Source organism: Cupressus sempervirens, chromosome 2 (assembly GCF_028749045.1).
Source record: "Cupressus sempervirens isolate cs-2001-9-10 chromosome 2, ASM2874904v1, whole genome shotgun sequence".
In the NCBI taxonomy this organism is placed as follows: Eukaryota; Viridiplantae; Streptophyta; class Pinopsida; order Cupressales; family Cupressaceae; genus Cupressus; species Cupressus sempervirens.
In genome coordinates this window covers 513152073-513177486 of record NC_143119.1, presented here as the reverse complement: position 1 = coordinate 513177486, position 25414 = coordinate 513152073, and the positions used below count along the sequence as shown (strand labels likewise).

At 36.1% G+C, this 25414-nt stretch overlaps 1 protein-coding gene across 2 annotated transcripts in view; it reads right to left on the bottom strand.

The window, feature by feature from the left end:
* LOC149573226 (uncharacterized) overlaps positions 1-25414 on the bottom strand; it is a 235547-nt gene that overhangs the window by 196152 nt on the left and 13981 nt on the right. For both annotated transcript variants that reach the window (XM_089814405.1, XM_089814406.1), the window contains exons 3-5: positions 19380-19495; positions 16950-17158; positions 4517-4636 (exon numbers count right to left, since the gene is read on the bottom strand). In XM_089814405.1, the coding sequence (XP_089670531.1) occupies positions 4517-4636; positions 16950-17158; positions 19380-19495 (445 nt within the window). The remainder of the gene's footprint in view (positions 1-4516; positions 4637-16949; positions 17159-19379; positions 19496-25414) is intronic.

The window sequence follows — 25414 nt, the reverse complement described above, 5'->3', positions numbered from 1 at the left end:
GACATTGACTTCTAGCACTTTAGCTTAAATGGATGCCATCAATATTAACGAACTAGTCCTTCGAATGCAAACTTAGACCTGAACCCGAACCAACAACTTAGGTGGTACCCAATGGTTTTTCTAATCTATGTAATTATGTGAAGAAATGCACAATTTCTTGGTATCTTGATTTGAATGTGTTGGCAGAAATTTAGAAAACATAATGATTATATTAACAAATCACATGAATAAATAGAGTTTACAAATGCTATAAAAAGCGTGAACTAAAAAAACAAGGTTGTCTAAATAATCTGTCATCTAAAATAGAACAGATTAAGATAGATAATAATAAAGCTTAAATGACCATAAACAAAGGTTCTAGAATAACGAGCTAAATATAGCGAGAACCTAGGATACTAATAATACTCAACACACTCCCTTAAAGTTCATTCTATCAACTACCCTGCAAAAGATAGGACATGTCTAGTAGTTACAAATCCTTCACAACATTCTATTGTTGCTAAGAGACTCCCTAGATGTACAAAATGGCAATGACCAAGAGTATCCTAGAAAAAGACTAAGGTAGTAGTCCCCTTTTGCGGAATAGTCTGCAACAAGAAACGAGAGCATGTCACTACAATGATTTTGTCACTAACCCTCCTAGAATCTACAAAGCTTCTCACCAAAAATCATTCACAAAACATCTAACCGAATGTTAGATAACATAAACACCCTTCCCTACAAACAAAGATGCACACTAAGAACAGCTATCACAATATTGAGGAAAAATCAGAAAACCCTCCAAACTATTGCAGATGAGCAGGATGCCCCAAAACTGACTAGAAGATACCATGATTTGAAGATAACAAAACATTGTTTTTTTTTTTAAATGGTAAATACCATAAAACGTAAATCCTTGGCAGAAATCCCATGCGAACTTTGCAAATTACATGAACTATAAATGATTTTGAGGAGAAAAATAACCAAAACCAAACAAATAGGTGGCACAAAATCTAAGACATGGATTAGCTACAAAACATCATTATTGAGGGAAAACGGTAAAACCCAACTAAAACTAGAGAGCCTCCCAAATTGCAAAAATGCTGACAAGGTATTCAAGAGGAAACCCATATTTTTTAAGAAAAAATTATAAACTCACCAAATTATATTTTAAGAAAAAAATTATTAAAAAGCCCATTATTTTAAGGTTAGAAAATTATTGAAAAACCCAAAAAAAATTAAAGGCTAAAAAAATATTAAAAACTCAAAAAAAAATTGAAGGTTAAAAACTTATTAAAAAATTTGTTTCCACTAAGAGGCGACCTTGAAAGAGATATCTATATACACACCATAAATATAAAGAATATGGTGGATATCATGTGACTTGATATCTGTATACACACCATAAATAGAAAGAATATCATGAGACTTGATTTTCTTATATATATCTTCAGGATATTACTTTTCATATAAACAACTTATATATATGCACTTTGTCTTTCCTAGCTAAGAGGGAGTGTTAATGCATGTAGCTTCGGTCTAGCATTACTATGGTAAGCACATACATATGTATCTATGTAGAACAACATGATGCACACGCTGTTATACATATATGCATACATACATGCTGTTGTATCTTCCACAGTCTGAAACCGATGAGATATATATGTTCAAAGATCATTAAGGCATGATCGAGATTATTTTTGGTTCCTTTGATGTTTAGATCATGATCGATCTATTCTTTATATTGGGCTGCAGATGTAATGATTGGTTGTACATTTAATCACTGTGTTTAAGACAGTAACTAATCATGAGCATTAGTTAACTATGAATGGGTGTGAGAATGAATGTCCATGTCTCCAATTGTTTAGATCATGATCCATCTATTCTTTATATTGGGCTGCAGATGTAATGATTGGTTGTACATTTAATCACTGTGTTTAAGACAGTAACTAATCATGAGCATTAGTTAACTATGAATGGGTGTGAGAATGAATGTCCATGTCTCCAATTGGAGACATGGCCATTCATTCCCACACCCCTTGCCGTTGATATTTATCCAATCTGCCCGATGTAATCTTGGCATCGAAATCTATTAATGCAAGCACTCCAAAGGATCGAAGATAATTCTGAGTTCGATAATACTTTATTTCTGTTATTACTGCACTGATGTTTGCAGATTCTGGAAGCAATTCAAGTACATTGGCGTTATTGTTTGTACCTGCAACAACTCTGCATTAAATTTAAAATCTGGTAATAAACTTTACAATATGGTTCTCAGAATTCAACCGGATATCTGCAGATGTTAAACTCATGGCTCCCCATACTCTAAACATGCATAGAAGATAAACTCGCCGAGTTTGCATTACATAGAGATCATGCCGCTGAAGGGAAAGTCCCAGATGCGATGATGAAAGATGTTCCTCTGCGTAACTTTGGAGTGCCCACACAGGACCGGGAAACTCTCATGAATGAATTGCTTTCCTGTTACTAACTACTCTTCAATGGAGACAACAAATCCCAATAATAACTTCTATAGCACGGTAGTCCACCAAATGGTACGAAGAAATGGACTGATGTTAACCACAGGCCAATGAATGAAGCGGATATATATTCCATACTCTAAGCAAACGCTTTCACACTAACTTCATTATGTGTTTCCTTCACTAGAGCCAAAAATATATTATAATTTATAAGATTGTTTTTATGGCATTAAAAATTATTTTCCACCACAAGTATTATACATACTTTCACAGATATGATGTTCAATACTATGATTCTCATTCAATACATTAGTCTGTCCAAGAGTATGCAGACTACTGTTTAAACGCTAATTTGTTCCAAGAACAAGTTTAAGTCGTTGAATTATAGTTTCTAATATATGCCTTATTACTAACAGTTCTAGGAATCACGTGCTCTGATATCATGTTGTGTTTCGAAGAGGTATGTGTTTTTCAAATGGCAGCAACCTCTTGTATTTGTATGAGGAATAAACCAAGAGGAGACATGTCCCTTCATGGGACGTGGCTATTCATTAATATAATTAATATAATGATAATCTTAATTATATATATATATATATATGAATCATTCTTATATTAATTAATCTCACAAGTTTATCCTACCAAAGCTACCAAACATCAACATATCTAACATATGTGAACTAGCTTTGGATTTCCGCCTTAAGTTCAAGAAAGGAGATGTAAGCCTTCTGCATACACATATTCAAACTGAGAAAGAGATTCTTATAACACAAGGTCTACTTCTAGGTATTTCTTTTTGTTCAGAAATTCACTAATCTCACTGACTTCCAAGAAATCAAATACTGTTTCAAAATCAAGAGGAATGAATTATTTCTGGCTTTGTCATCATCTTGCTAGCTCAGCTGCATCAGCATGTATCAAAAGGCAAACCAATGATTTGTTATGACACTCAAGTGTCATTTAGATTGCCTAGAATCCAAACTTTTAAGCAAGTAATAAGCATATCAAGATAAGGTGCCACAAGCTTCATGAATTATGAGAGCTGCAAAAGATTTTGATTCGCAATGCTGGGACAAACCCAAGTGGATATCTTCACTAAGTCATTGCTGGATATGAAGTTCACTTAGTTTCAAAAATAACTGTAGGACCATCTTATGAAGGGGGGATTGTCATCATGAAATTCCCTTGTCAATGTAACTGTGTTACAATTAGTGCATTGTAAATCTTGGAATCATAATAGCAGATCATGTAAAAATATTGTGATAAATCGCAATTTATCAATTCTCACTTGCATGGCTTGATTTTCTATGGAGAATTTGTGAGATTTCTCAAATATCATACACATTGTTACTTTCCAGCATTTCACTGATTCCTTCAGAATGTGTGACCACTGTGTTCTTGCAAAGAGCTTTTCCCATTTGTTTTGCATTTTTCTGATTTGATCCATGCTTGACCATTTTTAACTGCAGTTTGCTATGTTAATGTTTCAACCTATTATTTTAAGATACATTCAGGGACCTGCATTAGAAATCTTATTTCAACTGCAACCAGCATGATTTTTCCTGCAATTCAGCCATTATTTTAAGCCTGTCCGGAAGTTCATTGATGACCTTGATTCAGATGACAAGAACATATGCAACAACAGTTGAATGCTAAGAATTATAGTACAGGAACGAGTTCAGATTCAACATAAGACAGCTCTATTTTCAATACATGTTTTAATGTGTTTGAATTCGGTTTTTCTGAAAATCTAGTTTTTCAAGTGAATCTCTATAAATAGATTCATGGTAATTTATGTTTTCTTAATTATAGTTACCAACTGTAAGAATCCCCCTGTCAACTTTAAAATGAACAACAAGAAAACATAATATAAACCTTCAAGAACATTTTGAACCTTCCTCCTGAACATGCAACATAATAACATAACTGAACACAGATGCCTACAATCTACACTCAAAAGCTGAAATGAAAATATTCTATGTAAACATGTGTTAGACATACTTGGAAAGATTGCATAGTGAATAAAAAATTAAAAAGCATAGTTTGCAATCTACCTTTATTGTGGAATCGCTCATTAAAAGCTCTTCTGCCATCAATTCAAATTCTGAAAATGGGTAATCTTCTAGACCAAAGCTAAGAGATGCAGCATACAACAAACTGATCTGACCACGCACCTTAAGGTCAACACACATACAGAAAAAATGCTTACATTTAGTAAAACTATCAGAAATTATGGCAGAAAAAGCCATATTAAATTTTAAAATATCAAATACTTATCAACAGAATCAGCAAAAATATATGTACTTGCTCCAAGAGTATATATCAGAAATTGAAAATAGTTTAGACATAAAAATTCAAGAAAACATAATCTTTTTAAATTTAAAAGCTGTTTCCCAGGGCATCAGTAGACAATAACATCCAAAGATGATGAATGAAAAGACAGTTTCAGTCTAACAATTCACTCTGAATATAATCCAATTTATATACATAGTTCAGAATTTTGGAGAGTAAAATAAAAGTAGAGTGGATGCTCCTTTCCAAGTAACGTTTGGAGATCCATGTATTTTGGAAATGAGACCGTATGTAGCAGCAGCTGTTGTTTCCATTATTATTTCCACCGTGCAAGGAATTTATCAGTAGCAGGTTGATTCAGATTTGCAAAATATAAATGAAAGCTTCTGTAGAGAGAATTAAAATCTGTAAGTAGTTCACTTACAGATTTGCAAGACACTATGGTACGCATCAAAGGTCAACTTATAACAATGTGTAATGTTCCCTTTATTTAATAGTATTTAATAATAAGCAACAAAAATAAAATGAAAATTTAAATTATAAATATAAAAGAACAAAATTTAACATAACTAAAATTTAGTAAAGTTTAATGAATGGTCAAAAAAGCCATGAGATGAAAAGTTTTGACTCCTTGAAACATAAGATTTAAAAGGGAGTAGAGAAATTCATTTGAAAGGGGGAGACGAAGGAAGAGAAAAGGAAAAGCGTTAATCAAGAAAGAATTAATAGAGAAGAAAATAAGGAGACGACTCTTTCCTAGGACAGCAATGATGAAGGGTTGTGACTCTTTAAAAAGGTTGTAGCTATGAAAGGTTGTAACTCTCTCAAAGGGCAAGAACAATGAAGGGCTGTGACTCTTTCAAGGGTTGCAACTGTTAAAGGTGGTGACTCTCGCCAAGAGACAGACAGGATGAAGAGGTATGACTTCTCCCTCACATTGGAAGATACAGAGAGGAGGTGTCATTTGAGGAGAACCTGAGGGAGGAAAAATTGGGGTAATAATATATTATTGTAGAAGGCAACAATGAAAAACGATGACTCAATTCTCATGAAAGGTGGTGACCCTCTTGAATATGTTGACATTGATGTCAAAGGAAGATGATCAAGGTCGCATTAATTTCTAAGGATTGCAGTAATAGAAAAACTGGAATGAGCTATATGGTTGTCTGCTTGAGCTGGTTGGCTGTTTAGTTGAGCTACTTGGTTATTTGCTTGAGCTACTTGATTGTCTACTTGAGCTACTTGGTTGTTTGGTTAAGCTATGTAGTTGCATGCTTGAGCTACTTGGTTGCATGCTTGAGCTGGTTGATAGTCTACTTAAGTTACCTGCTTGTCTATTTCTTTGCCAGGTCAGGTTGCCTTATCACCTGCCATGTCATCATTTGACTACAAGGGTTGATTCTGTGAAGACAGCAAATCTAAAGCCTTGGATGAAAAAAAGGGAATCATTTTTATGCAATCACTATTCTTCTATTGACTGAGCCATGAGAAATATTGATGGGAAATTGGAACGACTAAAGGCGTGTGCAGCTATACTGGTTTGTATGATCTCTATTTGAGCAGTGTTTTTTATGTGCAGGAGAAACTCTTTCAATAGAGTTGATATGGAGTATTGACTATCCTAGTGAAGACTGGGCGGTTGTTTTTAAAACAATTCCTTGTTTCATGTGTACGGTTTTCCTGTGAGTGTTGACTCCCTTACTATGACATCTTTGGCATAATCTCTGATTTCAAAAGCCAAAGATGGATAGTTTAGTGATATATGAAAACACTGGGCGATTCTTATCTATCTGAAAAACTAATTCATGTATCATGTGCTTTGTTTTTTAAAACAAACATATATTCTATTGTCATCTCAAGTCGTGTATGTGGATGGGAGCTGTAAAAAATTATGGAGCTGTTTCAAAGCTATCAAGCATTAATCGACTCATGACTTTTGGTTGGTTTGGGCTGCATTAATTCTTCTACCTATCTCTGGGCAGTACAATTAAGCTATCGAGCAGCATATATGTAAGTGTATGTAGCGTTGGGACAGTTACACTGAGATGATGAAATCGATGATGAGAAATCAGCTCGTGCATGGTAGTTTGAAAAAAAATTGATGCATTGAATGGAAGGAATGGAAGGACCAAGCATATCAGTTTTGTTACCAGGAATGGTTGAGTCGAGCTCCTATGTCATTTATGCATTCTCAAGTAAATATATACTACAGCCATTTTCTAGTTGGGAGATGCATAACAAAAATGGAGCCGAACCTTCTAATGATGGACTGCTTTTATTTAAGGGGGAGTCAATGCTGGTGATTACTGTTTTTTCTAAGCTTATCAAAAACTGTTTTCTTGTGCTAGAGAAAACAAATCACTAATTCTTTGTAGTTGCTAGCCAAGTGGAGAAATTTGTTAGCATGATTACTGAGTTTAGCAGTGTTTTTGAGAACTGATGTTAAAGAATGGATGAAAGAATCAAGCAGATTGAAGATGTGGAGTTCGATATTAGAGAGAAAAAGGATTGGCAGAGAGTCGCATATTCCTTGTGTGTGATTTCAAAGTTGTAGGAGATTGAAAAAGTTGTGCATGTGATTTCTTGGGTTGGTGAAATTGAAGTTGTGTGTTTCTCTCATTTATTGCTGAGTATGTTATTTTGAAATGAATAGTATTTTTTGAATTGGCGCCTCATCTAATCAAAGTTGGTGCTTGGAGGAGAATTGGTTATCTCCATGCATTGGTGCTCACTAATGTAATATGGGTTGGTGCCCATTTTGTTAATTAAGTTATTGTCTGTCATGGCATTTTATCCGAAAGGATTTTCCAAGAAATTTGGTGTTTTCGTCTCTATGGTTGCTCTCTTTACATTTTATGAGGTTACATGATTTTCAAAGTCCAAAATACTGATTCAACACCTGCCCCAGTATTTTTTGTGCTCTTCAATTAGTATCAAAGAAAGGTTCCTTTCAGAATAGAGCTCAAATGCTTGGAGGCTGATCCTGATTGCACACATGGGTTCTCATGGTCTTGCTACAAATAGAGCACACTTATATGATGACACAAATTATGCATTATGAAATGTTTGAATGCATAAGTATTTCACTGAGTTTTGATGTTTCGAATAATGTGAGGACTACTTACACAATTCCTCCAATTGTGCTGATGGGAAAAGGCTTTAGAAAACAATGTAAACTCCATGAATGCAATCTTATGCGGCTTGTCAAAGACAGAATTTGTGAATGTAATTTATTGCAATACAGCTCAAGAGAATTAGAAGAAAACTTCAAAATACAGCTCAAGTTGGTGCTTTAAGGAGATTGATGCTCTCTGTGAGATGGTGCTCACTTATAGAATCTAGGTTAGTTGCCATTTCATTAACGAAAGCTATTGTGTTGTGATTTTTTATCCAAAAGGGATTTTCACAGGAATTTGGTGTTTGTGTCTTGATGGTTGCTCTCTTTATGTTTTATGCAGTTTCATGGTTTTAAAAGTTTATAAATACCGATTCACCCCACACCCCACTCTCGGTATTTTTTGTGTGCTCTTAGACCCTTTCACAAATAAAGGTAAAAAGAGAAACCACTCCAAGCATTCAAGGGACTCATCTATCATCACTCACCAATACATTTAATCCACACTCATTCAATCACCCCACATCACTGTAGGATTCCCATTTATTCAATCATTCATCTTCATTATCATTACAATATATCAAATCATCAAATCAGAGGAAATCACTCAGCCATCCATCAAACGTCAATTCAGAAATGTATAAACAGACCTACAATCAATTCTTCTATCAATTCAATCTGTCTGTAGTAATCATTCAAACATTGACCAAGTCAAGGCATTGAAGTATTAAAAATCAGCATTCAATCAAACAAGAGGCGGACTCAGAATTAATACATTAAACAACAATTTAAACTTTATATGCTCATCAATATGAAGTAAAATGCTTTGCAATATGAATTAGTAGATTATTATTTGTCTTCCATTTGATAGGAAATAGTAATGTATGCAGATAATCTGTTGCTCTAATTTATGCATGATTAATAATGAGGTACCACAAGGAATCTGTAATGGGCACCCCTGTATGTCCCAAAAAACTAAACCAAATTGCTGAAAGGAATTATGTCAAACAGTTTGCATTCAACCTCTTATTTCTCCGTTTAATGTTTTAAACCCCTTATAACTCTGCAAATCAAACGTTTATTTGTTTGTTGTGTTTTATGCATAGAATTGGTATCATACAACATAAACAAGAAAGAAACTAGAATAATATGCAAAGTGGAAATGAACTGCTGCTAATAAAATGTTATTTTCAGAATTCATAAAACCAAATACATGGCAGATTTATCAACTCACTAATTACTTCAGCAGTATTGACATAATACTCCAGCCCATGCTTTCGAACTTGCTGCTACAGTGCTTTGTCCTTCAATCAGTCCACTACCTTCGTAATATCATTCCCTCAAAGCGGCATAAGCGTCGGAAAAGTAGTGAAGAAGATATGAGCAAAATACCAAATCTGCCTGTAGCTGGAAATGCAACTAAATTGCCTGATAATGAAGCCAATAACAAAGAATTTCAAAGGCCAAACCCTAAGGGAATGACGTCTAGAATGTTACAAGAGAGGATAGACGTCCTCAAATGCCAAGAACGGAGCTGCAACTCACACACCAATTTCTTCTCATATTCAACCTTACCAATGAAGCCACAAATGCTTCCTTTTATTCTATTTCCAAAGGTTCGCTCAACTCATATGGGCAATGTGGGATAAAAGATGTGTAGTATATAAAACATATATTAAAATACCCCTTATGTCTCCCTTGGGTACACATCCACATAAAATAAATATTAAAGTAACACTTTAATATTTTACAATTAAATTAGACGTTACTTTAATAAAACTTCAGGCATTAAAATGTATTAGCAATCGGACTCCAAATAATGCGAGTGATAGCTCATCAAAAAGCTCTCACCGAGGAGTATCAAATCCAATCACCAAAATTGACCTGTACTGTGTCCTGCCGACTTACTAAAAATAGTAAGTATGCCTGAAACTGAGTAAATCAACTTCGTTTTGGCCCAAACTGGAAATGACTAGGCCAAAACACTCCAAGATCCCATTAAACCCTTCGTTAGCCCTCGGGACCATGTAGAACAAGGCTAACGCACACACACTTGGTCAACTGTTAAAATGGGGACATTACAGTCCGCCCCCCTTGAAATTGCTTGTCCTCAAGCAATCTCAGTCCAGCCTGCTGAATAACCTGCTCACTCTCCCATGTAGAATCTTCCTCCGGCAGGTCTCTCCATCTGACCAAATACTCCTTCACTATCCTGTTTCTAAGCTTACTCTCTCTGGTGTCCAAAATAGCCTCGAGTACTAACACAAGCTTCCCCTCCTCATCCAAAGGGGGTAAATCTGCAAAAGGCACTACATTCTGACCAATGGCTTTCTTAAGCCTAGACACATGAAACACATTGTGCACTCGATTGCCCTCTAGAAGCTCAAGCTCATAGGCGACTTTGCCCACTTTGTGAATCACCCTGTAGGGACCATAAAATCTAGGTTTCAACTTTTCAGCTCCGCTCTTCTTGAGCGATAACTGTCTCTATGGTTGTAGCCTCAAGTAAACCATATCCCCTACCTCGAAGCTACGCTCTATTCGGTGCTGATCAGCATACAATTTCTGTTGATTCTGGGCCTGTTGTATATTCTCTTTGAGCACTTTCAGGATATCCTGACTATCCTGCAATAAGTTTTTGGCTTTGGGCACTCTACTGTCCCCCAAAACTAAATCCATGAAGCTAAGTGCTTCATAACCATAGAGTGCCATGAAAGGAGTCATCTTGATGGACATATGATAAGTAGTGTTATAACAATACTCTCCCATATGCAACCATCTGATCCAAGCCTTTTGGTGTGCAGTTACATAGTTCCTCAAATATCCTTCCACCCATTTATTCACAATCTCTGTTTGCCCATCTGTTTGTGGATGATAACTAGTGCTAGGTGTAAGATCTGTACCACACAACTTAAACAACTCTTGCCAAAAAACACTCATAAACTTACTATCCCGGTCGCTGACAATGAATCTGGGCAGCCCATGTAACCTGAATACCTCTCTAAAGAAAAGATCTGCCACCTGTGTTGCTGTGTAAGTGGACGGAATAGCAAAGAAGTGAGCAAACTTCGTCAAGCGGTCCACCACCACATAGATGCAATCTCTTCCTTGCACTCGTGGTAAACCAGTGATGAAGTCCATCGAAATACTTTCCCATTTCCTATCAGGAATGGGCAAGGGCTGTAATAAACCTGCAGGAAATGTGTGCTCTCCCTTATTCTGTTGACAAACCACACACTCCCTGATATACCTCTGAACATCATCCTTGAGCCCTTTCCATGAAAACCGCTCTCAGATCTGCCTGTAGGTCTTGAAGACCCCCGGATGTCCAGCTGTGGGTGCATCATGAAATGCCTTCAGTATCGCCTCTCTCAAATGTGATGACGGAATCAAATAAACCCTGTCCTGAACTCTGATCAATCCATCTATCACCTCATAGTGATCATCCTGTATGGTACCTAAAATCAATCCAGAAGCCCAAGCATCTCCGACATACTCTGCTATAATCCGATCTCTCCAATCTCCTGAAATCTCTGCCAGAGCACATAAGTGAGGTCTCCGAGATAAGGCATCAGCCACCACATTTTTCTTACCTTTGACAAACTCTATGTCAAAGTCATAAGCCTGCAATTTAGTCACCCATTTTTGTTGTCAATCATTAAGATCACGCTGGCTCATGAAGTATTTAATACTGTTGTGATCAGTCTTGATCACAAAACGTCCACCTACCAAATATGATCGAAATTTGGCCAATGCATGCATTATGGCCAACATCTCCCAGTCATAGACAGAATAACTCTTCTCAACTCCCCGAAGCTTCCTACTCTCGAATGCAATAGGATGCTTCTCCTGCATCAATACTGCTCCAATCCCATCACCCGATGCATCACAATGAAACTCAAAAGGCTTCGTGAAATCTGGTAGAGCTAGAACTGGACATGAAGACATTATCTGCTTGAAATGCTCAAAACACCTCTGTGCTGCCCCTGTCCACACGAAGGCTCCTTTCCTGGTAAGATTTGTCAAGGGTGTAGCAATCTGTGAGAATCCCTTAACAAACCTCCTATAAAAACCGCATAAACCAAAGAATCCCTTAAGCTGTGTAAGGTTTGTGGGAGTAGGCCACTCTACAATAGCTCTAATCTTTTCGGGATCAACCCGAATGCCACCTGCACTAATGATATGCCCAAGGTAAAGGAGCTCAGTCATGCCAAACTCACATTTAGATTCCTTGGCATACAATGACTCTCTCTCCAGAATAGATAACACCTCCTCCAGATGATGTAAGTGCTCCTCCCAGGTCTTACTGAAGACCAAGATGTCATCAAAGAAGATCAAGACAAATCTCCTCAGCTGCTTCCTGAATACCTGGTTCATACAAATTTGAAATGTAGCGGGTGCATTGGTTAGACCAAATGGCATAACCATGAACTCAAAGTGGCCATAGTGGCATCGGAAGGCTATTTTCTCAATGTCCTTTGCTCTCATCCTGATCTAATGGTATCCGGATCGCAAATCAATTTTGGTGAAGAAGCATGCCCCATGCAACTCATCAATCAGCTCATCAATCCTAGGAATGGGATACCTGTTTTTAATTGTTTTCTTATTCAGTGCCCTGTAACCGATGCACATGTGCATCGTCCCATCCTTCTTCTTTACCAATATTACTGCTGAAGCAAAGGGGCTCTTACTGGGCCTGATATGCCCCATCTCCAACAAATCCTTAATCGCCTTCTCTATCTCATCCTTGTGTTTCTTAGGATGACAATAGGGAGTAATCATAACTGGTTTGGCTCCCTCCTCGAGCTCAATAACATGTTTCATCCCTCTGTCAGGAGGAACCCCATGAGGAATATCGCTAAATACTTTAGCGTGTCTATCAAGTATCTTCTGGATATCTGGTGGATGACTCTTTTCTTGTGGCTCTGGTGAAGTTGGCATAATGTAGTACTCTGCCGCCCACTCTATGTCATCATGACGAAAAAGTCTCTGCATTCTCCCCAGGGACACTACTCTGCAACCTCCATCTAAAAGTCCTCTAAGTACCACAGTTTTGCCCTCATGCTAGAATCTCATCTCCAATTTCGCTAGGTTGAGTGTGAACTCCACTAGTGAAGCCATCCATGTCATGCTGAGGATGACATCATAATCTCTCATGTCCACAACATAGAACTCATCCTTCAACTCGTAGCCATCTCCAAACCTTATGTGAAGATTAGATATCTTCCGAGTGCGTAATAATTTATCACCATTAGCCACCATGCCTCTAAACCCATCAGGCTCCTCTATCTGTAACCCTCTCCTAGCTACCAACTGTGCATCTATGAAGTTATGTGTAGCCCCAGTGTCAATAAGAGATATCACTTTCTGCCCCTGGATAGTACCCCTGACCTTAAATGTGATTGCCTTTTGGGCCCCTGTCAAGTGTGCCAACGATCTATCATCCTTAGGAATGCTGCTCTCCTCTATAGTGTTACCCTCATCTGAATCAGAGTGTTGATCCTCCCCCTCTGACTCTGAATCTTCTGCTGAAAAATACTCCATTTGATTTGCCTTAGCCTTGAGAGAACATTTATGAGATAAGTCCCAAGGCTCTCTACAATGGAAGCACAGCTTCTTCTTTCAAAGTTCATTCAAGGTTTCATTGGCTAGTCCTTTTGATCCTTCTTTGGGTTTGCTATACTCTTTTTGAAATGGTTTTTTGTCTTTTTCCTTGCGGTAGGAAGAATCTGTTGAATGGTTTTTTCCTTTGTATACCGAAGGGGCTAAATCTCGTGCCTTTTTAGTTGCTTCAGCTAAGGTGAGTGGATCATGTCCCTTCACCCAACCTCGTAATGGATCAGCAAGACCATCACAAAATAACACCACCAATCTCCTAGGAGAGATATCAGTAACAAGTACAGACAAGCGCTAAAACTCGGCAATGTAAGCATCCACAGAACTGACTGTTTTAACTGTGCTAGTTCCTTGAAATGTAACTTGGGATCCCTAGTGTCAAATCTCTCAATCAATGTTTCGGTGAATTCCTCATAGGATGTAATCTGATTATGCCCCAAAGTCACCATGCCATGATGCCACCATTCATGTGCAACGCCATCCAAGTGCATAGCCACATACTTGATAGCCTCCTCCTCAGGCATAGGATTTAGCTGCAAGTATGTATCTACCTTCTGCACCCAAGCTCATGCAGTCATCTTCCCTGAAGCATCATAATAAGGTAAGGAAAGTTTTCCAACTTTCTTTCTCAGCTCAAAGTTTTGATTCCTCCCTCCTGCTCTAGGCATGTGTCTCATCCTCAAGTCCATATAATCTCTGAGGGAAATATCCGCCTGAAACTCCGGTCCACTAGCCTCCCAGTCCCTCCTGAACTGATCCTGTAACTCGGTAATCTACGGTTCGTTTACTGGTTTTATCGGATCTCTAGGTGGAAAGGTGGGTAGAAGAGGTCTCGAGCTCGCAGTCCGCGCTGGGCGTGCAACGTGTCTAAAGTTATCAGCCTCATTCCCATTGTTGCCATGTCCATTATTACCATTAATGTTATTCTCAGGACCATTGTTGTTGCCTTGGCCTCCATGGTTATTGTTTCCCCCATTGTTATTGTTTCTGTTGTTGGCATCACCTGGATTAATATTGACACCCATCTATCTAGCCATGAGCTGCAACATCATGTCCATTCGCCTATTCTGCTCCTGCTGCATACGCTGCCCCTGCTCTAATGTATCTAGTAATTGTCTGAACATTACGTCCCCCTGATCTGGACCGGCATTCCTGCCTCCACCTAATCTTGTATTCTTGTCATCTCAATCACCCTTATTGTTGTCCTAATCAAAGAATATCTCCTCTATGTCTGTATGGCTGGATTCAATGTCCCCCTGCACGAATGTACTAGACTGTTTGCTTTGCAAGTCTAAAATCCTATTTTGTCTTGCTCTGGTATCGCGGAAATTATAAGGCCCCTGTCGCATGCTCAAACATAAATGCTTAGCCTGTGTTTTTTTTTTTTTTTTTTCTGATTTTAGTGTTTTGACTTTTCATCAAACACTTTTCCCTTTATCCGGCTGTTCCAAATTCCCTATAAGACCTCCACAGGATGGCAGGACTTATAGCTCTGATACCACTGTAATGGGCACCCCTGGATGTCCCAAAAAACTAAACCAAATTGCTGAAAGGAGTTATGTCAAACAGTTTGCATTCAACCTCTTATTTCTCCGTTTAATGTTTTAAACCCCTTATAGCTCTGAAAATCAAATGTTTATTTGTTTGTTGTGTTTCGTGCATGGAATTGGTATCATACAACATAAACAAGAAAGAAACTACAATAATATGCAAAGTGGAAATGAACTGCTGCTAATAAAATGTTATTTTCAGAATTCATAAAACCAAATACATGGCAGATTTATCAACTCACTAATTACTTCAGCAGTATTGACATAATACTCCAGCCCATGCTTTCAAACTTGCTGCTACAGTGCTTTGTCCTTCAATCAGTCCACTACCTTCGTAATATCATTCCCTCAAAGCGGCATAAGCGTCGGAAAAGTAGTGAAGAAGATATGAGCAAAATACCAAATTTGCCTATAGCTAGAAATGCAATTAAACTGCCTGATAACGAAACCAATAACAAAGAATTCCAAAGGCCAAACCCCAAGGGAATGACGTCTAGAATGTTACAAGAGAGGATAGACGTCCTCAACTGCCAAGAACGGAGCTGCAACTCACACACCAATTTCTTCTCATATTCAACCTTGCTAATGAAGCCACAAATGCTTCCTTTTATTCTATTTCCAAGGGTCCGCTCAACTCATATGGGCAATGTGGGATAAAAGATGTGTAGTATATATAACATATATTAAAATACCCCTTATGTCTCCCTTGGGTACACATCCCCATAAAATAAATATTAAAGTAACACTTAAATATTTTACAATTAAATTAGACATTACTTTAATAAAACTTCAGGCATTAAAATGTATTAGCAATCGGACTCCGAATAATGCGAGTGATAGCTCATCGGAAAGCTCTCACCGAGGAGTATCAAATCCAATCACCAAAATTGACCTGCATTGTGTCCTGCCGACTTACTAAAAATAGTAAGTATGCCTGAAACTGAGTAAATCAACTTCGTTTTGGCCCAAACTGGAAATGACTAGGTCAAAACACTCCAGGATCCCATTAAACCCTTCGTTAGCCCTCGAGACCATGTAGAACAAGGCTAAAGCACACACACTTGGTCAACTGCTAAAATGGGAACATTACAAAATCCAAGCAGCATAAGGGTCCATTTGAGTAGAATAACCCTAAGTAGGGCTGGAAGGCAGAATGGCTGATGTCACTCCATGCTCCTGGGATTGATGGAAAGGCTCGAGACACCAATGGTACTTCATAATAAAAATGGGCTATTTGGGAAGGCCATAAAGGAATTCTACATGTACATTATGTTAATTATAATAATGATTAAAATTCTATCTTTAGCATTGTGGAATCGTATGTTAATTCATCTTTCATAGTGATAACTAACATGAATTCAAGCTCTAATTCAAGGTATAAAGTTGACAATCTACTTTCAAACAGTTTTGTGCCCAATGCAGGCTGATACTTTCAATTACTTGTACTTCCATTCTACAGTCAAGAAGATCTTATGTCATTCTAATAAACTTTCAAGAGTTACTTCTATCAAATAAAAATAATGAAAGACTGGTTGAAATGAAATTATTTAACTGATATATTTAGTCACACCTTAAGGTTATTATATTAGCTTCATCCATCAGAAAAACATGACTAAAATTGGATTAAACTGAAGGCCAAGGACAACACTACCTCAAGTATTTAAGAAAGAATAGTGAAGTTAGATGAATATTGAAAAAATTACCAGGTAATTGGCTCTTTAAAGTAATTCAATCAACAATAGTATGTGGGAGCTTAATAGGCTCCAATACTAAAAGAGAGAAAAGACAACAAACTGCATGCTAAGAGCATCAAAAAGATAAGATTAAAAACTACAATGAGAGATAAAGAAAACACTTCAATGTGACTTAGAATGCTGCAACAAATAATCAGAAATCAAAGAATAGTTTACCAACCTGAACCCTACCCCAATATAAAGGGACAACAACTTTTGCATGACTTTCAACATAAAAATTTGTCCAGAGAGGGTATGTCGGAAAATCCAGCAGAGGTGTGCCTGTAACTGTTGACATATTGTCATTGCTAACAATTAGACTCCGAAGGACCGTATCAAACTTGGTCCCTGCAGCACCTGCATTGTCTGGACATCCGATACTGCTTCCTCCTGATGCATAGCACAATCAAAGACAATGTAATTCGAAAAGAAAATCTACAATTATATACAAAATAGTCAACGTACAAAATTTGGTGACAAGAGGAAATAAAGTTTTTGCATTTTGCAATGACTAAATAACTGGATTTCACTAATGAAACATTTTTTCCCCAAGAGAAAACTACAATTTGTGCCCAATTGATAATGTATTTCTCTTAGAATACAGAAACCAAACTGAGCAGAAAAATCAAAAATACTTCTTCATATAGATCAAAAAATACAAATTCATGTATAAACTTCTGATAATTTCCTTAGCATAACGATTGCTTAAACTGAGTTCTGCCAATGGATTTACCTTAAAATAAACCCATGACATCATATATCTTGAATAACAGGTATTGTTAGCTTCAGTCGGTACACAAACCTGAACACCTTTCTAAACTAACACCTAATCATATTTCATATTGGATAGCTAACTCCTTCCTCATGCAATTATTTTGGCAATTCATTCATCCTGATTTACAATGCACTGTATGTGAGTTGATTCTTTGTTTCATGACATTAAATTTCATGTCTGCTACATGGGATAGTATAGTTGGCGTTAATATATTCTAATGATACCATTAATTACTTTCTAATAATAAAATCCTTCCCTAGTGCTTTAATGGTTTTACCTTGAATGCATGACTTTAAGGGCCAAATTTGAAGAATTCGAGGTAAATCAATATAATGTAAACATTTCTTTCAAGTATGAAGCCATTTTATTTATGATAAAGTTGTCAGCAGTCTTGGAGTTGGTATTGCCTGCACCATATGCTGCAGTTTGAGTGCAACCTTAAAATATGTCTGATACTGAAGCAGAGGCTTAGAGTTTTATAAGCATTCATCATCTATGTTATTACATATTGCTGCAATTAAAAAGAAGTTGAAAGTCATCAAACATCAGAAAATTTGTTTCATTATTTTGGGTCAGATTAATGGTCATTGTGATCTAGAGTTGTATTATATCAGACAGCTATTCTGCAGTTACTGTGTTCTAGATTGTCTCCTGTTTAACGGAGCAGAGGTTAGATGTGCCAATAATATATGGCAATGACCCACAGTGCATACATTTTTTTCAATTGATTGTTGTGTTTCGCATGTTATAGAATCTTCTTGCAACAAGCACTTAGAAGTTTTCAAATGCTAGTAAACTGTTTATAAATCATACACAGTTATAAATAATGTCATAAAAAATGTGTTCAGACAAATACAATCCAGATAAGAAATACCAAACGCAAGACAATACATGATTGAGAAATTTCATCTTGTAATGAGTTTGTGTTTTTGTTAATGTAAAGAATGGCCTCAGAGAAAAACAAGGAAAACTGATAACAGGAAGGATTGAAAAAGGGCTGAAGCAATGGTTTTTGATTAAGTGAAAGGGAAGAGGGGTATAAATTATTAGGAATTTATAAGCAAAAAACCTAATAAATGCATAAAATTTTAAAAGAGAATATGTTTGACACTGGATATGAAAGACACCGACAAAACAACAAAGATTTAAGTTCTCCAGATCACAGCCAAAACCTGAGTGAATTATACAGAATTTTGGAGATAGATGTCAAAGCTCATCTATTGCTCCGGACTCATTAATTCTCATCATATTTTTTATCTGTCAATTTCCCTGACAGGTATCATCAAATGTACACCTAACTCTTGTTTCCATTTGTTATCCTTAGAAAGCTTGGCTATAAATACAAAGACAAAGTTGGGAGATTTTGTATCTTTTTTAGCACTGAGGCAGTACAAAGATTTCCAGCACTACAGCATCTAATAAGGGAAAAGAATCTAATTAGATGAATGTTCCTCATTGTACAGATAAGAAAAAAGACGCACAAAATCCCATGCTACTCATTGTATAGATATGCCCACATAGTTCAATATTCCTCATTGTATAGGCAAGTAAAATGGGAACAAAGTCAATAACATTGCATATCCCATGTACAGATAAGAGAAAAACAACAAAAAATACACTAAATATATTATTTACGTAGTAAATAATCATACAATTAACTGACAAAAATAGACAATTAAAAATGCCATTCAACGAACAGAATCAATAGCTTTGATTTTCAAATGACTCAATAAGAAAAGTACGGAAAAATAAGTGCATCTATAATAAATGCTACTAGTTCATGTCTAGTTTAAAGCTTTCGCTAACTCATGCTTTAAAAAGGAGCAAAAATCAGACCGTGCACCATGATTTTCACACTCTCTTGCTTGCTATAACAATCAATGGCAATCCTCCCTCCACCACCTCCAGCAAATCCAGTACCTCCAGAAGCACTAACACTTCCTATTCCCTTTCTGGAAAAGGAAAAAATGCTGGCATCAACACCACAAGATAGCAGAGTAATACTTAAACAAAATGTAGCAAAGAAAAAAACTATATCAATATACATGTGACAAAAGTAGCTCTAGGAACTATGTTGGTTTCATACTTTTATTAGTTTTATGCATTCTAATGATCAAGCAAGATGGTAGTATCAGAGGCTTAGTCGAGCTCTGGTAATTATTATAAGCATAATGGCTATTCTGGAACGATTTTCTATGAGTTCCTCAATAATTACTAATTTTAGACATGCTGATGGAGCTGTGGATATCAATTTTTTGATAAATAATATTGTCTGGTGATTTATTATCAAATATCAATAAATTAATATTTAATAAAGTTAAAGATTTAACTTCATTGTTATTCTAATATTTAATATAAGACTATTTGGACTTTGATTTTAAACTAAAGTGGTAATTTTATAATGGGCTTTTTGGAGACATATACGTCACTTTATTAATAAGTTATTTTAATGTTTTGAAAAAAGCAAAAGAGAAGAGGCTCACCCCTTCTTGGAGGATATAAAAAGGGTTTTGGGAATTCATTTGTACCATGTTGAATTTGTTATTTGATATTGCTTTCTACTTGGAGGAAATTGTTCTTCTCAGGGTTCGTAAAGGTGAAATCCCTTGCAACATTCCTTATGTTGTTGAAAGACGTAATCAGGAGAATATTTTAGTAATTTTGCAAAGAGATAACAGCAGGGCTTTAATATTCTTTTTGTATCGTCTTCTTCAATTCTTGAAGCTTCAGAGTGCTGGATATTATTCACTGTGGCAGATTGAAGAGATTTGCAGAGATTATTTTGTATCTTCTTGTCTCATTTAGGCTGGTTGTACCATTGTACATTGCTAAACAGAGGCATTGAGTTTGTTGGAGTTGTCCAGCTAGGGTTTTGAGGATTTCTACATCTACTTGGAGACACCTAATGTGGGTGATTACATTGTTATATTTTACTTTGCCATTGGCAGCGTTTTCTAGGGTGTGGCATCAACTTTTGAGCGTCCATTTGTATATATTGTGAACTTGAGCTATAAGATTGCTGCATTTACAAGGTATGTTTGAAATAGATATGTAATGCTATGATCTGGATTGTTCTTACTTTTGAGAAAAATCATACTTATTAAATAATGTAACATTCCTTTAATGGTCATCTTAGTTGCTTCCGTAAGTTTCTATTTTCTGTTTCTGTTCACAAGTGTTTCATTTAGAAACATCGTCGTGTAATTTCATATAAATAGAATCTTTCGTCTCTACTGTATATAGCAATTTATTTAAGTTAGCAGATTCTCTCCAGCAACCCCCAAAGGCTGGTCCTTGTCAAATTCATCCCAAATTCGTCTGCAGAGCCACAAATTCGCTGCAAATTCTGTCACAGGAACTCGGGCAGAATTTGGAAGAATCTGCAGTCTTGCGGCCTAACCTGGGCTGAATTTGGTCTCAAAACAGAAAAAAAATTTGGAAATGTTTTTTGCCTAATTTGGTCTATTCAACCCTCCAACCCTAAAGTGACCATTTAAAAGGCCCAAAAGGATGGTTTATAAGCCATTTGTGATGGCATATAACTCTTGAAACTCAACATTATAATGCATTCAATAGTGATGGCTCGTATTCTAAAAATTCTTAATGCATTCCTTCCTATCCTTTGAAATCGCACCTTATAATCTCCTCATTGACATGACTTGATTTGCTAGTTCTTGAATTATTGACGTCATCTTGATGTTTTAACTTTTGATCTGGCACATGTAGAAGTGGCAAGGACCTTCTTCTACTTGGATTATTGCTCTTAATTGAATCGAACTTGGATTCCCAAAGGGAAGGGAAGGGGAGGGAAGGGAATTGGTAATATTTCTTGCCAATTCTGCCCTCAAAATGCTGATTAGAGGCTGAAGGAATATTGTCAAATACTTTGCATACAACCTCTTTACTTGTTTCAGATTCAGTTTGATAATTCTTGCCTGAAATCATGTCAAATGTGACTTAAATGCTTACAAGTGGTTACTAAGATGTCTAGGCAAAACTATAATACAGTTGCAATTCTTTTTGTCTTTTTGAATGCATATAGATGTCCTCATGTCCCACACAATGTAAATATGCACTTACAGTAGCTAGACATTAATACAAACAGTTGTCATCCAAACTGTTAAGTATATTTAACCAGATAAACCTACAGGTCTGAAAGTGCAGACCGTACTTCTTCTTTTACCCTTATATATCATTTATGTTGCCATTAGATTATTTTCCTTAGGAGCTGGTGACTTCTCAAGAAGTGAATTAATAAACCTTAACTATTCTAACACATTCTGTTAGTTAGATGTTATCATATTTATTTATTCTGATCGCTGACTTGTAGGAGCATTAATTATTTTAACCAAGGAAGGGTTATGTCCCTTTGAGGGACATACCCTTTAGGAAGGATATATAGGGAGGTTATCGATGCAGATTGAGGACACACAGTTATAACAAAGTCTGCTCCTCTAAGCATCTATATCCTGGGAATTATATCAAAGATACTCCCTCACAATCAAAGGTCGATTATTCATTATTGGATTTGCATCAAGATAGGTGTTAACTTCATCAATATTCAGAATTCTTAGAAGACCATTCTCAGCATTTAAAGACTGAATTAAAAGTCTGATTCAGAGATAAGGAATTAGCAGAAATTTTACATGGTATCAGAGTCAAGTTAACAGCGAAGTTACCATTGGTGATAACTCAGCACACTCCGTTGAAAGAATTGGAAACTGTACTTTGAAACTAAAATCAGGAAATACTCTTCTTCTTAAAAGTGTACTCTATGTACCAGGAATTAAAAGAAACCTAATCTCAATTACAGCACTTGAAGATGATGTGCACAATGTTGCATTCATGGATGGCAAAGTATTAACTTGGGCTAAGAACTCCTCTATCAAGAAAGCAAAGTTAATTGGTCAAAAAAAAGGATATTTGTATGAATTGAATATAGAATCTAGTCGATCTATTCAAGCCCTAGTTCACGAAGCTGTAGATACAAATGAAATATGGCACAGAAGATTAGGGCATCTAACTTTATCAACTATGGAGAAGATTGTTACTAAATTACCTAAACTAAATAAAGACCACCCAAGTATTTGCAAAAGGTGTGCTCTGGGTAAGAACACCAGAAGTCCCTTTCATGATAGTACTAGGAAAACAAATAATGTACTAGAATTTATTCATTCAGATTTATGTAGACCCATGTTTGTTCCTTCTCTTGGAGGATTCTGGTATTATATCTTGTTCATAGATGACCTCTCTAGGAAAATATGGATTTATTTTTTAAAATGCAAGGAATCAGAAGAAATCCTACCAAAATTTAAAAAATTCAAAACATTAACTGAAAACTTTTCAAGGCATAAAACTAAAACCCTTAGAACTGATAATGGAGGAGAGTATACCTCAAATTTGTTTAAAAGGTTTTGTAAAGAATCGGGGATTAAGAGGGAGTACATTGTTTCTTATAATCCAGATCAAAATGGGGTAGCAAAAAGAAAGAATAGGACAATTATAGAAGTTGTTAAAGCTATGATTTTTGACCAAAATCTAGAATATTATCTTTGGGCAGAAGCCTCTTGTACTGCTGTATATATTCAAAACAGAAGCCCTCACTCCTATCTTAAAGATAAAACCCCTGGAGAAGTATTTACTAAAGTAAAACCCAATATAAGTCATCTTAGAATTTTTGGGTGTCCTGTATATATCCATGTTCCAAAAGAAAAGAGAATGAAGCTAGAACCCTCTAGGAGGAAAGGTATTTTTGTAGGGTATACTGAAACATCTAAGGCATATAGGATTGAACTTAGTAGGGATGTAATCTTTGAAGAAGATCTTGCATTCAAAAGAGCCATAAGTTCTAATGACCTTCTCCTTTACCTAGTTTTGAAAGAAATAGTGAATCTGGGTCCCAGAGGGAGAACTTAGAAGAAATAGACGAATATGAATCTTGAAGAAAATTCAAAGAAAAGACCAATTTGGGCCATTAAAACAATTGAAGCAGCGCAAGACTTTACTGCACCTTCCAGAACAGTTAGAGAAAGCAAGAGACCTAAAAGATTCTCTAGTTATACAGCAAACATGAGTGATTTATCCAAAACAAAACCTACCAATCCTTCTGATGCTATTAAACATATAGATTGAAAAGAAGCCATGACAAAAGAATACCAATCTATTATGAAAAATGATGTTTGGGAAATTGTTCCAAGACCTAAAGGAAAATTTGTTGTTTCTTCCAAATGGATATTTAAAATAAAGCATGCTGCTGACGGTAGTATTGAGAAGTATAAAGTCAGATTTGTAGCCAAAGGATTTTTTCAAAAAGAAGGAATTGATTATGAAGAAACCTTTGCTCCTGTTGCCAGATATACCTCTGTAAGAACAGTCTTAGCAATTGCCGCATCAAAGGGATGGAAGGTACATCAAATGGATGTAAAAACAGTATTCCTAAATGAAAAGATTACAGAAGCAGTTTATCTGGAGCAACTTGAAGGATTTGAAATTCATGATCCTAACATTTTTGTTTGCAGGCTCAAGAAAGCTCTCTATGGGCTTAAACAAGCTCCAAGGGCTTGGTATGAAAGAATTGATAAATATCTCACTGGCTTAGGATTCTCCAAGAATGAAGTCGATCCAAACTTATATTATAAAAAAGATAAAGATGATATGGTAATTCAGATGTTGTATGTTGATGATTTATTAATCACAGGTGATGATCATCTTATAGATCAGTGCAAGAAAGATCTAACTAGAGAATTCGAGATGAATGACTTAGGGCTTCTCCATTACTTCCTACGATTGGAAGTACGACAGAATTCTAACAGTATCATACTTAATCAAGGAAAGTATACATCAGATATTTTGAAGAGATTTGGAATGTAGAATTGCAAGTCTATGTCTTCTCCAATAGAGACTAATTTACATAAACTTAAAGAAGCAGCAACAAAATCACCTTCCATAGATTCTACTCTCTACAGATAGATGATTGGATCCCTTATGTATTTGGTAAATACAAGACCAGATATTTGTTATGTTGTTAATGCCTTAAGTCAGTTTATGTGTGAGCCAAAAGAGATTCACCTAATTGCAGTTAAGCACATTATGAGATAGTTACAAGGCACTATAAATTTTGGACTCAAATATGAGAAAGTTGCTTTAGATTTGCATGGATTCACAGATTCAGATTGGGGTGGAATTGTTAAAGACAAAAAAAGTACTTCAGGATGTTGTTTCAGTTAAGGATCAGCTATGATTTCTTGGATATGCAGAAAGCAGTTCTCAGTAGCTTAGAGCTCCACAAAAGCCGAATACATTGCAGCAGCAATGGCCTCTCGGGAAGCAATCTAGCTAAGGAAGTTACTTGTAAAATTATTTGGGCAAGCCATGAATCCTATGATTATTCATTGTGATAATCAAAATTCCATCAAGCTTTCAGTGAATCCAGTTTTCCATGACAGGTCCAAACATATTGAAATTTCTTACCATTATGTAAGAGATATGGTAGACAGAAATTCTATAAAGTTAGAATACATTTACACTGCAGATCAGACAGCAAATATTCTCACCAAACCTCTATCTAGAGTAAAGATAGACCACTTCAAGAGAAGACTTGGTATGGTTGAATTGTAATTCATTTGTATTCTTCAAATTATTAATAAAATAGTTTTATTTGTCAAGCTATTGACTGTTATGGGCTTCACCATTTGTATTCATTATTCAAGAGGTGACAATCTCGGAGACAATGAACACTTGTATAAAAGACATTATGAGAGATGACAATCTCTTAGATAATGTGCTAAATAGTAGAGTTCTACTATAAGATCTACATGAGTTCAAGAACATATTGTGATGTAAACATTGTTATGTCTATGAGTCACAATTTG